Source organism: Vollenhovia emeryi, unplaced genomic scaffold, assembly GCF_000949405.1.
Source record: "Vollenhovia emeryi isolate VEMERY1.0 unplaced genomic scaffold, V.emery_V1.0 DF939212.1, whole genome shotgun sequence".
NCBI lineage: Eukaryota > Metazoa > Arthropoda > Insecta > Hymenoptera > Formicidae > Vollenhovia > Vollenhovia emeryi.
Window position 1 is genome coordinate 219,385 of NW_011967154.1, and position 12,915 is coordinate 232,299.

Genomic DNA, 12,915 nt, shown 5'->3' on the forward strand with positions numbered 1-12,915 from the left:
TGAAATCTTTATTTGAATGTAGAAAATATAATGACTTAAATTAATTTACTTAATGTAATACCATAGATTTACTTGAAATTTGATATTTTTCTTTAAATAGGTTAAACATTTACTTCAGTATAAAAAAATAATTTTAAGTAAATCTATTTACTTAGTTTGAAATTTTTTTGTCAGTGTACTATACAACAGAATTAAAGGTTCAACATAGGGTCAAAATTTCGACTCGGGAATGTCTGAATAAGACGGATACGCAAAGCAATAGATAGAAGATGCCTGCAAAGATTTAGTTGGTGCAAAACGAGAGAGAGAGAAAGGGGGGAAGGAATCTATATTCACGACGTGTCTGACGTGATAAGCGACGGATTTCATTTCGAGATTGTATCGTGCGATTTAGCTCTCTCTTCGGCGCATCCTTGCGGCTAATAAACACCCGACCGCGCGCTCCGCGAAATTTCGTTCGCGAATATGAGCGGCCGAATCAATTCCGGTGCACCGTCGTGCCTGCCGTCGCCGCCGCCGCCGCCGCCGCCGCTGGCGCCGAGATAAAATCCTCATCTTCCTCGAACCGCCGTAAAGCCGTTTATTGCGCGCCGCTGCGCCTTATTATCCGCGCGGCGCGGCGTCGCGTTGCGCCGCGCACCGAAATACATCTCCCGGCCCGTGCTGTCGTCCGCGGACTACGCTGCATCGCATCGCGCCGCGTCGCTCCCGCAACGAGGTCACGGACAGTTTCGGAGCCGACCGATCCGAGGAATGTCGAGAGCCAAGTTGAGGGAGACACGCGGGACAGAAAAACGTACGCTAACAACGAGAACGGCAGCTTCTTTATTTAATCGTCTTACCGGCCGAACTTGGACGGTCGTGCTCTCTCACGCTCGTAGAAGTCAAATCGCCCTACGACAATCTTGAAAGTGCAATAAAAACGTGGACGAAATGGATTTCACTTAGGGGGGTAAACTCGTGTACGCTCCAATGCCTATAACTGATACATATAGCGTATAACCCACGTGGGATTGAAACGTCAATTTCACAATGATACGCCCCGTCCCTTTGTGCCGGGAGCCGAGCCCTACTTTACGCGTCCGTGGCGCCCGTTTCGAGATCAACTCGCGCGAAACTCGCGCGGCAGGGCTCCCGGCGTCGACTGCATTCGCGAGCACATCCGAGTTTTACACGTGTCCCGCGTTAGTCCTAAGACGTTTATCTTCCAGACCGCCGTCTACCGTAAGCCCTTCTCTCCCGCCGTATTCAACAAAAGCCATTGTTCCGTCGAGAAGCGCGCGCGCGCGCGCGAGCGCCGCGGCCCGAATAATTGCCTTATCGACGCCGCGCAACTTTCCTTGAATTATGTTACTTGTTGCACCGGGCGCGCTGCTGCAGGGCTCTTCGCTCGCGGTTACGACGGCTCCGTCGTAGCGCCGTGCGGCGTGAAAGTGCGCGGAATACGGGGACGCGATACGTTTCTCATATTTCAAGCCGCCTTCCGTTCGTCGACGGCCCGCGAGAGGCACTCGCGCCTGAAATAGTCCGCCGCAGAAAACTAGAAAATAGGATTTCACGCAACGGAAGAGGCCTCCCTGAGAGTTTCTCGCGCGAGGATAGTTCTGAATTGGGTTGTATGAGGTTTCGCCGCGGCGACGCGGCGGAGAGAAGAAAGAGAGAGAGAGAGGGAGAGAAACGCGGCTCGCACCCGGCTACGGTTTGAATGGATTTAATCCGCGAAGCGCCGCGGAACGTTCGCCAAATTCGCCGAATAATAGTCGAAAAGGAGGTCTCATTTCTTCCCTGAGCTATTACCCCGTCGGAAGATTCGACGCAATTGAAAAACTTAGCGTCTATAAATTACATCGACGAAGGACGGCGTTTCTCACCGTGCTGGCAGTGACAATGCGCCCCACTTTCCGCCGCCGCGGCTTTGATTATTCATGAACCTACGGTCGACCATAAGTGTCGTTCTAAATATTTCAATGCGTCCCCTTCGCACTCGCGGAAGTTGGAGAATTAAGATTTAGCCCGTCCTTTTATCGCCGCCGCGCAGAAGTACAGAAAAAAAGATTTAATTAGATCGAACAAACGGGGTACGTTAAAGTCACGCTTCTTGAATCTACTGAATTTTTGTTTACTTGTACTACTACGTTTGCTAGATTTGAAGAAATGGACATGGATTCTCTCAGAGATTCCAGTCTCGATCAAATCAAATTTTGGTTAAGATAAGGAAATCGTTTCTTTGGAATTAAATGAGAGTCTAGTGAGGTCAAAATTCAAAGAAAATTTGCTCGGTTTCAAACAAACTTTATTCTGGGTGTACACGGGATTTGAAACTCCAATTTGAGGCCCAGATGGGTAAAAAATTGTGTTCAACCTCATTTGTGTTTAACCCTCCAAGAGAACGTAATGAAATAATTTCGTCCCCTTTGAAGCCTCTTAGGTCGACGAGAATCTACCGAATTTTTGTTGATTACACTCGCATTGGCCTCTTTACCGCTAAAAGGGAAATAGCGACTCTTTTCGGGCTTGTCCAAGGTAAAAAATTCAATATAATTCCTCGGACACAAAGACCTTGGTTCGACCTCATTGCTCCCAATTAAAAAATTATACGAGACTGAACTGAAGCCGAAATATAAAGCGTTTCGGCGACGGTAACGCGTCACGAATGCCTTCGGCTTTTCCTCTTTTTCTTTTTTTTTCCCCCCGCCGACATATTGATACCGCTCTCGGCGACTCTGTCGCGCGTCGAGGGAATACGGCCACTTTCGCGTTTTAAACGCATATGTCACGGACGAAGGTCCCCGGCACGGGGTGTCACCGGAAATTCCCCTCGGGACGACGGAGTGCAGAAAGCTAGAAATTAGAATTCGCACAGTGATATCCACGAGGGGTGCAGGAGCGCGATAGGTCTCTCATATTTCAACCCCCGGCCGCCTCCGCCGCGTGCCTTCTACTCGCGTCTACGGCTGCGAGCGCGGAAAACCAGTTACTAGAAAATAGGATTCGAATGGGACGACGTAATAGCTGCTTCTGCAGCTTAGCGACATGTGGCGAATCTTTTCAATTTCCGAACGCATTGTGTGTACGTAGAAAGCCATTTTCTGGAATTTCCAGCGAGATTATTGAACCGTCCAATAAAACCGCGGGGCTGTTTTCACTGTGAAACGCTAATCTGATAAACTGTCGGTGCAATTGTAGGTGCGCTGCGATTTTGCAAGATTTATTACACCGCGGTCCATTTCACCGCGTAATATTTATGCTGCTGCAATTTTAACTTTGAGCTTAGTAAAATGAATGACTAGGGAAACTCACGCAGTCATGTTTACAAAATTTACTTATCCGTCAATAATATTTCCTCAGCCTGGTCTCCGTCGTCTTAAGTATTTGTTAGACTGTCGATGAAATTGAAAATAACTATCAATTAAAGGAGACACGTAAGCCGCAGCCTGTGCAAGACGCGTCTAAATTTTAAATCATAAATTACTGTTCCAGGCAGAGATCTGTGTTATAGAATACTTTGGCAAGTTTGGGGCTAAGAGGCTGGCTTTTAGGGCCAGTTGTACAAACATCGGCTAACTGTTAACTACACGGACAGACCGGCTAAGGCAAAAATAACTAAAATTACAACGTTTTGCGTTGCAACTTTCGCTAAGTTTGCTGCACAAAACGCGTATAGTTGTCACTACTTATCGTACCAATGTGGGTATGACAACCACAGATATAGCTGTCCCAAATATTACCATTTATTGGGGTTGTGCCAACCCTAATTAGACATGTGCTAACCATTTCGGTCTCGTTGTGTAGGGTTCAGTCGACTCCCTACCTTTTTCCATCTTATTATTTAAGAAGGGACAGAGAATCAATTCGGTTAGCAGTTAACCGATGTTTGCGAAACTGCCCCCACGGAAAAATATATATTTCATCATATATAAAGAAAAGTAGAAGGGATACATTCCTTTTATATCACTCGTATATCAAAATTGCGAAATTATAAAAATATACTTTAAATATTGCTCATATATTTCACATACATTTTTAGTATATATTTTTGACGTATATAATATTATGTACGATTTTTTAAGTAGGATTTTTAGATACCAAATGCATGAAATATATTGCCGTATATATTTTCGCCTACTTTTGGAAATATATATTTTCCCGTGGGGGACGTGGCAGTGTGGTAGACGCGGGAGGGAAATTCCGTTCACCGAGCTATTTCTAAGAATCCGCCGTCTCGTCGGACGTACGTGTACGTGCGTCCAGGTTGAGCAACACTGGGCGTCGGGGGGCACGTGGGTGCAGGGGCAGAAAGAGGCGCGATAGGGAGGGCGCGTAGAAGAATAAGAGAGAAAGCCGCGCGAGAGAGTAATGACTCCGCGAGCGTAACTTATCTGCGACATGCAGGCGGCACGCGTGCGTTTACTCGTGTAAATCGTTTAGTTTACCTTTTCCTCGCTCGTGCTCCGTCTTCTTCCTCCCCGCGACTAATACCAGGCGGAAAGGGCACGCGCAAACAGCGTTACGTGACACGAGCGTGCACGAGAAATTGCGTCAGACGGTAAGGACAATCGCTCCTCTTCCCCCCCTCCCCCCTTTTCGTTTTGGATCGATTATGTTGCGGAAAGAATGTCACTCCGAGACACACCCCCCCCCCCTGTTCTGCCCCGGGAGATAGAAAACGTGAAAAAGCACTCGATACTTGAAAAACGTTTTAACCTGAAACGGCGCGTTTTTTCATAAACCAATTTGTGTAAAAAATCTAACTTCGAAATCATCCCCTAAAAGGAACGCGATTCAATCAACGATTTATACTTCATAATTTATTCATTATACTCGTTGTGATTTATCTCGAAAATATTTTGCCCGTCTGCGTTTGTAAAATATGCTGTTACGAATGAACGATGAAAGGAAAACGTGACGCGGCGACGTTAATTCAATCCCTTTCGTTTGATCCTTGTGAACATTTTTTTTTCCGGGAATGAACGCGAAGATGAAAATCAAGGCAAAATATTTAATAAATTTGCACGGGACAAGTGCGGTTTTTATTTACGTTCGCATTACTGGCGTGTAACGTAATTCCGTTTGGTTGTGATTAACGTTTCAATTGCGCGACGATCGGCGGGTATTTAATCGGCGCAAAGCGGAATGCGGTAAAATCGCGATACATAATTTCGCTATCCACCTTGTTTACGTTGAACGTTATTCGTTAAATAACGCCGGCTCGGAACCGTACGCTCTATCGGCGAAAAGTGACGAGTATTTCCTCGCGGAGGAAATAGCGAGGATGTCCGCCGGCGAAATTTTACGACGGCGTTTAAATTATGCAAACAGACCAATATTTGTCGTACCACGTCGATTTGCTGTTTTACGCGTTATCGATACTAAACAATGGCATTCCGCAGCCGGTGGCCGCTTTCTTCGCAAACATTTATTCCGTCTCATTAACATACTAGCATTATGTAGTGAAATTTATTAGCGCGGGGAAAACTCTAAATGATAACGCCACCGAGCACACAACTCTCGGCTAAGCCAATCTAAATTCGCAATAGTCGCGGATATCGATCACGAGACTTGTATTCTCGGGACATTTGAAATTCTAATTCGCGAGCGAAGCCACGATAATCAGACTATCCCGATTTTTGCGTCGGATATTTTTATCCACTCCTCCGCCTAGTTTGACAAGATCGAGTATTAGGGAACAAGGGAAGAAGAATGGAGGACGATTCATATAACTCTCTATCGCTGCATGTCGCACTATTACGTAAAATTACTGCGTCGAGCCGAGAATCCTGTAAGAGGGAAGACCGAGGGGAATAAGAACGCGAAGAACTTGCAGAATTTTTTTATTGTCATCAAGTACATTTCTTATACCGAAAAAAAAAAGAAGACGATTGGAAGAGAGACGTGCGAAAACGGAGTGTAGGGATGAGGGCGATCCTCAAATCCTGTACCTCTTGAGCAAACCCGATAACGTCGATTCCCCCTAAGTGTAAAATTAAAATCACTCGGTGCTGCGGTATTGGCTCTTCCCGATGGAACCCGGGGAGACGGGAAACTCATAATTTCCACGAAAACGAGAAATGAAATAGAACGTAGGCGAATTACTGGGATAACGTCGCACGCCCCAAAAAGATAACGAAAATGCAAGAAGTATGGATTGTTCCACATTCCAAGTAATTTATTTCCATCAGTATTATCGGACCCTCCTCGTGTATTGTTGTAGTAACATTATCGGATGCCCGATACGTCGCCACACACGCGCCACGTCTTTATCTAGTCCTCGCGAGATTAGTACCGAAACATCGGTTCTTATCGAACGCGCGCCGAATAGCCAGAGTCTCGTATCGATGAAAGCGCATAAATTTGTCTATTGTCGCCGCATTCAGTAATTAAGAAAATCGCGTTCAGCACAGGTGGCGAGTGTGGCGCAGAGAAATGTGCGCTGCTTAGTAAACAAATGAATAAAAAGATCCGAGTTCAAATCCACGGACACCGTTGGTTTTTTTTCGGAATCTCCCGAAGGGAAGCGGCAACCACCAAGAGTATCTTGCCACACATACCCTTTCGGGGGTATTTCAGATGGGAGGTTTCCTTCGGCAAGGGTTAGCAGCCTACCGAAGATGAAGTAAGACCAAATGCTCAGAGTAGCAGAACGAACTGGATAAAACAGGCTTAAAGCCTAATACGCGAGGAGGAAGAAGCGTTCAGCATTAAATATGTAAGCTTTCGTGTCATTTCGATATCTTCTCGAAGACCCTTGTTTAAAATGTCGTCGATTATTGTGATTTATCGCGGGAAACCCTTGGGATATCGGGCGTCGAACGCCGAGCGCCGGTTCCGAGAAATAGCCGTGGCGCCGTAAACACCTCGGTCGAAAACAGTCTATTCTCATTGCGCCGAATTATTCGGCGCGGCACAGTCGAGCGAAGAGGGTGTTCGGCGCGTCTTCGCTAACGCGATCCTTTCCTACGAGAGCAATTAACATTTATCAATCGCGTTCAAGTAATTATCGCGATCCGTAATCTTATCGTTCTGCGGCGATTTGTCGGGATGAATATCGCGCGTAATTGGAAGTAGAAAAGCGATAAGGGAATTATATGAATTATTAGAATTTCGATAATCCACGGGCGATACCCTAAGGAACGAGCTCGGACGAATCTCGTCGTGCTTTAAAACTTTCGTCGGCTCGAGTGAAACATAACGACCTTATCGGTAAAGATGAGATTACGTGGGCACACTGTATTCTACAGTGCTACAATGCCGAGTTCACGAAATTCTTCGAATCTCATGATATCGCTCGATATCCCGAGAATGCCTGATCTCGTCACGGTTAATAGACGATGAGGAGTCCATCCTCGATATTAGCCCCGGACACACTTGGCGCGGGAGATAATGGGAACGACTTCGCGCCGGCTTCTAACTCGAGATGAAATAATTCCGCCGCCATCAGGGAGTTAATCTCGGGGGGCTTAATCAGCGAGGAAGACCAAGAAAGCTGCGCTGACATTTGAGCCGGTAAACTTATTCTACGGACGTGCCAACTTGAAAAAGGAGTAGGGCAACCCCGTGTAATTACCGGTACCAGACCGGTCTTCGGAGTCGGTCCCTTGGGGTGTGCCGCTCGCGAAGAAACCTCATCTGTAAGGGATGATCATCTAACCCTTTGTTTTTCTTGTCTGCGACAACGATTTCCGAGTTAGCCGTTAGCACGTGACGAATCCAACGGCAAACTTGCCGCAAATAAACTCACGAACCGCGTCTAGATTCCGCGCTCTGTATGGAAAATAAAAATGGGCGAGTCAGAGAGAGGGTATTCTGCATTTTCTTACCGTCTTCGTAAAATTGTGACGTGTCGGTCTGCAGTTCTGTCTATACTCGATAAGGATACCTGATACTTGAGTCGAAACGCGTCGTACCAGTGTAATATTTAATTAATTATGCCATATGTCTCGTCCGGATGGACAACTATGTAGTCACGTCTTCGTGCCTGCATTCACAACAGAGTTTATAAAGCCCCCCAATCGAAAAAAGGGGGCGCTTTCGCTACCGCCGGCGTCCGCCACGTCGCTAGCTTCATTATGTTTTCTGTTCTTGCAGAATCAGCAGAGTTTACAGATTAGATTTGTTAGTGAGTTTCTCAGGAGTTTTTTGGATACTGCTAGTATGCCTAAGCATAGATTTCGTTCTCCGAGTTCTCCAAGGGAACGATCCTCGAGGAGACACAAGCGTCGGAAGCGTTCGCCCGGCAGAGGATCCGAATCTAACCTCTCGCGATCGCGGGAAGGTTCGGGACATCGGGCATCCTCTCGCACGAGAATTTTGCAGACCCTAGCTGACCTCGTTGACCTTATGAGTACTCGCGAGGTGCCCTCGCGGTCCACTTCGGGGGATCCTGAGGCTCTAATACAAGGCACCCCAGACGATTCGTCTCCAGTAGGAGAGACGTCTGCAGAGCTTAATGTATTTACGGATACTCTCACAGACGAACAGACGACCCAAGGCAAGGGTCGGGGCAGCGTACCAGGTATGTCCCCTTGTCGACCCGTATTCTCTACGGCAAAGAGGGGACATAACCGACTGTTCTTATCTGTGTTGGCTCATGTTTCCAGAAAATGCGCCGGTTTCCAGCGAGGTAACTAACGTCACCTTTGCCGAAGTTCCAGAAGTGGCAGATTCCGCGGTCATCGAGGGTGAGTCGCCGTCATCCGACAGCCTGATTAGGGGATTATTTGGCAATCCGGTAGGTCTCCCTGAGCAGGCCTGCTGGCTCCCAATTATTCTCGACACCACTAAGACGGATGTTCGGTCAGGGCTTAAGGAAGAGCTAAAAAAGAGTCTCCTTACGAAATACGAACCCAAGGAGGAGCTTGCTTTTCTTATTCCACCTAAGGTAAACAAAGAGATCCTTCCTAACCTCGGCGCTACGGTCATTGCGCGCGATAAGCACCAAGTACAGTCTCAACTCGAGGCGGGCGCCTCCTTGAATGCCCTAGCCTCAGGTTTCTCGGAACTCGCTAAACTCGAGGTCCTACAGGCGTCCCCAGAAGGGAAAGAGGCGGCCTCTAAACTAGCGGAGGGGATTCGCCTGTTAGCGGACCATTATTATGGTCTGTCAAGGGCCAGGCGTGCCTTTATTGTACCTTCGCTAAATTTCTTGGGGAAGACGGCTTCAGATGCAGCCGGGATGGACGAATATCTCTTCGGAAACAATTTTGCAGAGGAAGTGAACGCCGCTCAGGTAATCGAGAAGGTGGCCAACAAGATGGCCAGGAAGCCGCAGCAGCCTCCATCCCAGAAGACCCGTTTCCCAGCAGGACCACGCTCAGGTCAACAGAAAAACCAGCCAGTGCGCTTGCAGCGGAACTCAAAAAACGCGAGGATCCCTCCTCGCAGGGACCAGTCGAGGCACCAGTCGAGGAGGGGCTCTCTACAGTCACAGCGGAACAAGAGATCCCGATCCAGATCCCGGATCCGGCATTAGACACAGTAAGATCAGCGGGTCGTTTAGCCCTCTTTATAGAGCGCTGGAAGGAACTAACCTCAGACCCTGTCGTATTAGAAGCAATAAGGGGATACCGACTGCCATTTTTGGTATCGCCCGTGCCTCGCCCTGCTCTAAGGCAAACACGCCTGTCTGCGGTTGAGACGGTTGCCTGTAATAAGGAAATTAGTCGTTTGATATTAAAGGGCGCTGTAGCGAAGGTCGAGCCATCTCAAGACCAGTTTTTGTCCCCCTTTTTCCTAATTAAGAAAGCCTCGGGCGGTATGCGATTCATATTGAATCTACGCAAACTCAATTCATACCTGTTGCCTCCACATTTTAAAATGGAGGACTGGCGTACCGTGGTGCGCCTCATGCTGCCGAATTTTAACATGGCTTCTATAGATTTGGAGGATGCGTATTTGCTAGTCCCCATTCATCCGTCCCATAGAAGATTTCTTCGCTTTCAGTGGGGCGGCTCGACTTTCGAATTTACAGCATTGCCGTTCGGTCTCGCTACCGCCCCTTACATCTTTACCAAAATTATGCGGCCCGTTGTTAGGGCCCTGCGTGAGAAAGGCTTTCAGTCAATAGTCTATGTGGATGATTTTTTGCTCTTAGGAGCTTCAAGAGAGGAGTGTCTAAGGAACGTCCAAACCTCTCTAGAGGTGCTTTCAGCCTTGGGCTTCCTCGTTAACCACGCTAAATCTCAGCTTATCCCCTCAGTCAGATGTAAATATTTGGGATTCATTTTTGATTCCATCCATCAATCGATAGCAATTCCTCCTGAAAAGAGGAAGAAACTACTGAAGCTGATACGAGGCTTCGCTTGTAAATCACGTTGTTCCATTAAGGACTTTGCCAGTATGATCGGCTCCCTAGTCGCAGTCTTTCCAGCGGTACAATATAGTCCGCTATACACCAAGAGGTTTGAAAGGGAAAAGTTCTTAGCTCTAGAATCCAACCTTATGGATTATTCCAAACAAATGCGGCTTCCTCCGTATTTAGGAGAAGATTTTGAATGGTGGCTAGCCGTTCTTTCCAAACCTGACCAGGCCAATCCTATCCGGTCAGGTCCTTTTGCAACCGAGATATTCTCAGACGCGTCTTTATCAGGTTGGGGAGCCTCTTGTGGTAAGGATCGCACCCACGGTTGGTGGTCCACAGAAGATAAATATCTTCACATTAATGCACTAGAATTAAAAGCGGCTTTTTACGCTCTGAAATGTTTTGCATCCGACTTGCGGAATGCTAACATTCTGCTTCGCATCGACAACACCACCGCTATTGCCTATGTGAACAAGTTTGGTTCCGTCCAGCATCCCCTTTTATCAGACATCGCTAGGGACATTTGGAGGTGGTGTGAGGAAAAGGATCTATATATATTCGCGTCATACATTGCGTCAGTCGACAATGTTATTGCCGACAGTGAATCACGCATGCCGAGTGTGGATACAGAATGGTCTTTATCACCTCAGGCATTTAACCGAGTTGAGGAAATGTTCGGCCCGTTCGAGATCGACCTTTTTGCGTCACTTATTAACACGAAAAACGAAATATACGTTTCTTGGTTTCCGGACCCAGGTTCTTGGGCAATTGACGCCTTCACTTTATCTTGGGACCATCTGTATTTTTACGCTTTCCCTCCTTTCATCTTGCTCTCGAGAGTTTTACGTAAGATTTATGACGATAAGGCTACGGGAATCTTAATTGTAACATGGTGGCCTTCTCAACCGTGGTTCCCTTTGTTTCATCGTCTTTTAATCTCGGAACCGATAGTTTTTACACCCTCTCAACGTCTTTTATCTTCTCCTTTCAGACCTCATCATCCAGAATGGAGAAACCTTTTCCTGGTTGCAGGGAAGTTATCAGGGAGGCGTTTTTAGCTCAGGCAGTCCCAGCATCGGCCTTAGACGTCATGCTCGCTTCTCTATCTGCAGCTACAATTAAGCAATACTCTCACCCTCTGAGAGCTTGGTGGAATTTTTGCCACAGGAACCAGGTTTCGCCATTCTGTCCAGAGATTGACAGAGTACTCGAATTCTTAATACAAGAAATACGTAGGGTCGGTTCGTACTCAACCTTCAACACCATGAGGTCAGCAATCTCCCTTGTTACGGGAGGAGCAATCGGCAGTCATCCCTTAATTAAGCGATTTGCCAAGGGCATTTCAGTTATAAAACCTCCGAGACCGAAATACGATTTTATTTGGGATCCAGCGCCTGTAATTGCGAGACTAGCGAAGATCTTTCCCTACGAGCCATTAGACCTAAGTACGATAACTAAGAAGTTAGTTCTTCTCTTAGCGTTAGGTTCGGGTCAGCGTGTACAGACCCTTGCGGCGATCAGAGTCTCCCAGATTTATCGAGAGACGAACAGATTGATCATTAAAATTCCGGATCGAATAAAGACGTCAGGCCCGGGTCGATCCCAGCCTTTACTTACCTTCGCTCGTTTTCCGGACCGCCCAGAGCTTTGTATTCTAACGATTTTAGACCATTATCTGTATCGTACTAGAGACTTGCGTGCACCCGAGTGCGATTCATTGCTTATTTCTTTCGTGAGACCTCATAAGGCGGTCGGAGCTCAGTCAATAAGCCGTTGGATTCGTAAGGAGTTGGAGCTTTCGGGAGTGCAAACCGACTTATTTTCATCTCATAGCACCCGACATGCTTCCACTTCTCTGGCCGCCAGGAAAGGAGTATCATTGAATATTATCAAACGAGCTGCTGGTTGGTCCGGAGAATCGCAGGTCTTTGCGAACTTCTATAATCGCCCGATTTGTAACGCGGACGAATTTTGTAATGCAGTGTTACTGCAGTAGAGGGGAGATGACTACCTATTTTAGTTCCTATCTTTACCGTTCTGTTTTTCAGGAAATAAACCCTGGTTTTATCTTTAGTTTTGCGTCCCTTGCAAGGAGCAGGGGTTTACATTATATAGGCAATGCGCAAATGCGGAAAATTTTGTGGTAAAAAATGTATGGGTGCATATATAAATATATATTTACTCACAAATCGCACTCTAAACAACTACATAGTTGTCCATCCGGACGAGACATATGGCATAATTTTAAGATTAAACGAACTTGTAAAGTGAAGTTCGATCTTAATTATGCCTTGTCTCGTCCGGATGGATCTTCCCCGCCCTAGGTTCCTACGAGCTTTTCCCGCCCAGGGGGCGATTTGTGGCCCAATGTGAACTTTAAATAATGAAGCTAGCGACGTGGCGGACGCCGGCGGTAGCGAAAGCGCCCCCTTTTTTCGATTGGGGGGCTTTATAAACTCTGTTGTGAATGCAGGCACGAAGACGTGACTACATAGTTGTCCATCCGGACGAGACAAGGCATAATTAAGATCGAACTTCACTTTACAAGTTCGTTTAATCTTAAAATTATATCGCCAGTTGAATCAAGAAGCTTCGTTTTGAATGATGAAAATCTGACA

General features: G+C 46.9%; 1 protein-coding gene across 1 annotated transcript; it reads left to right on the top strand.

The window, feature by feature from the left end:
- Positions 1-7,932: 7,932 nt before the first annotated feature.
- Positions 7,933-12,293, top strand: LOC105561098. The gene is made up of 4 exons (XM_012010768.1): positions 7,933-8,512; positions 8,598-9,334; positions 9,382-11,181; positions 11,289-12,293. Exons 1-4 carry the CDS (start codon positions 7,933-7,935, stop codon positions 12,291-12,293), a joined length of 4,122 nt encoding a protein of 1,373 aa, XP_011866158.1.
- Positions 12,294-12,915: the final 622 nt, after the last annotated feature.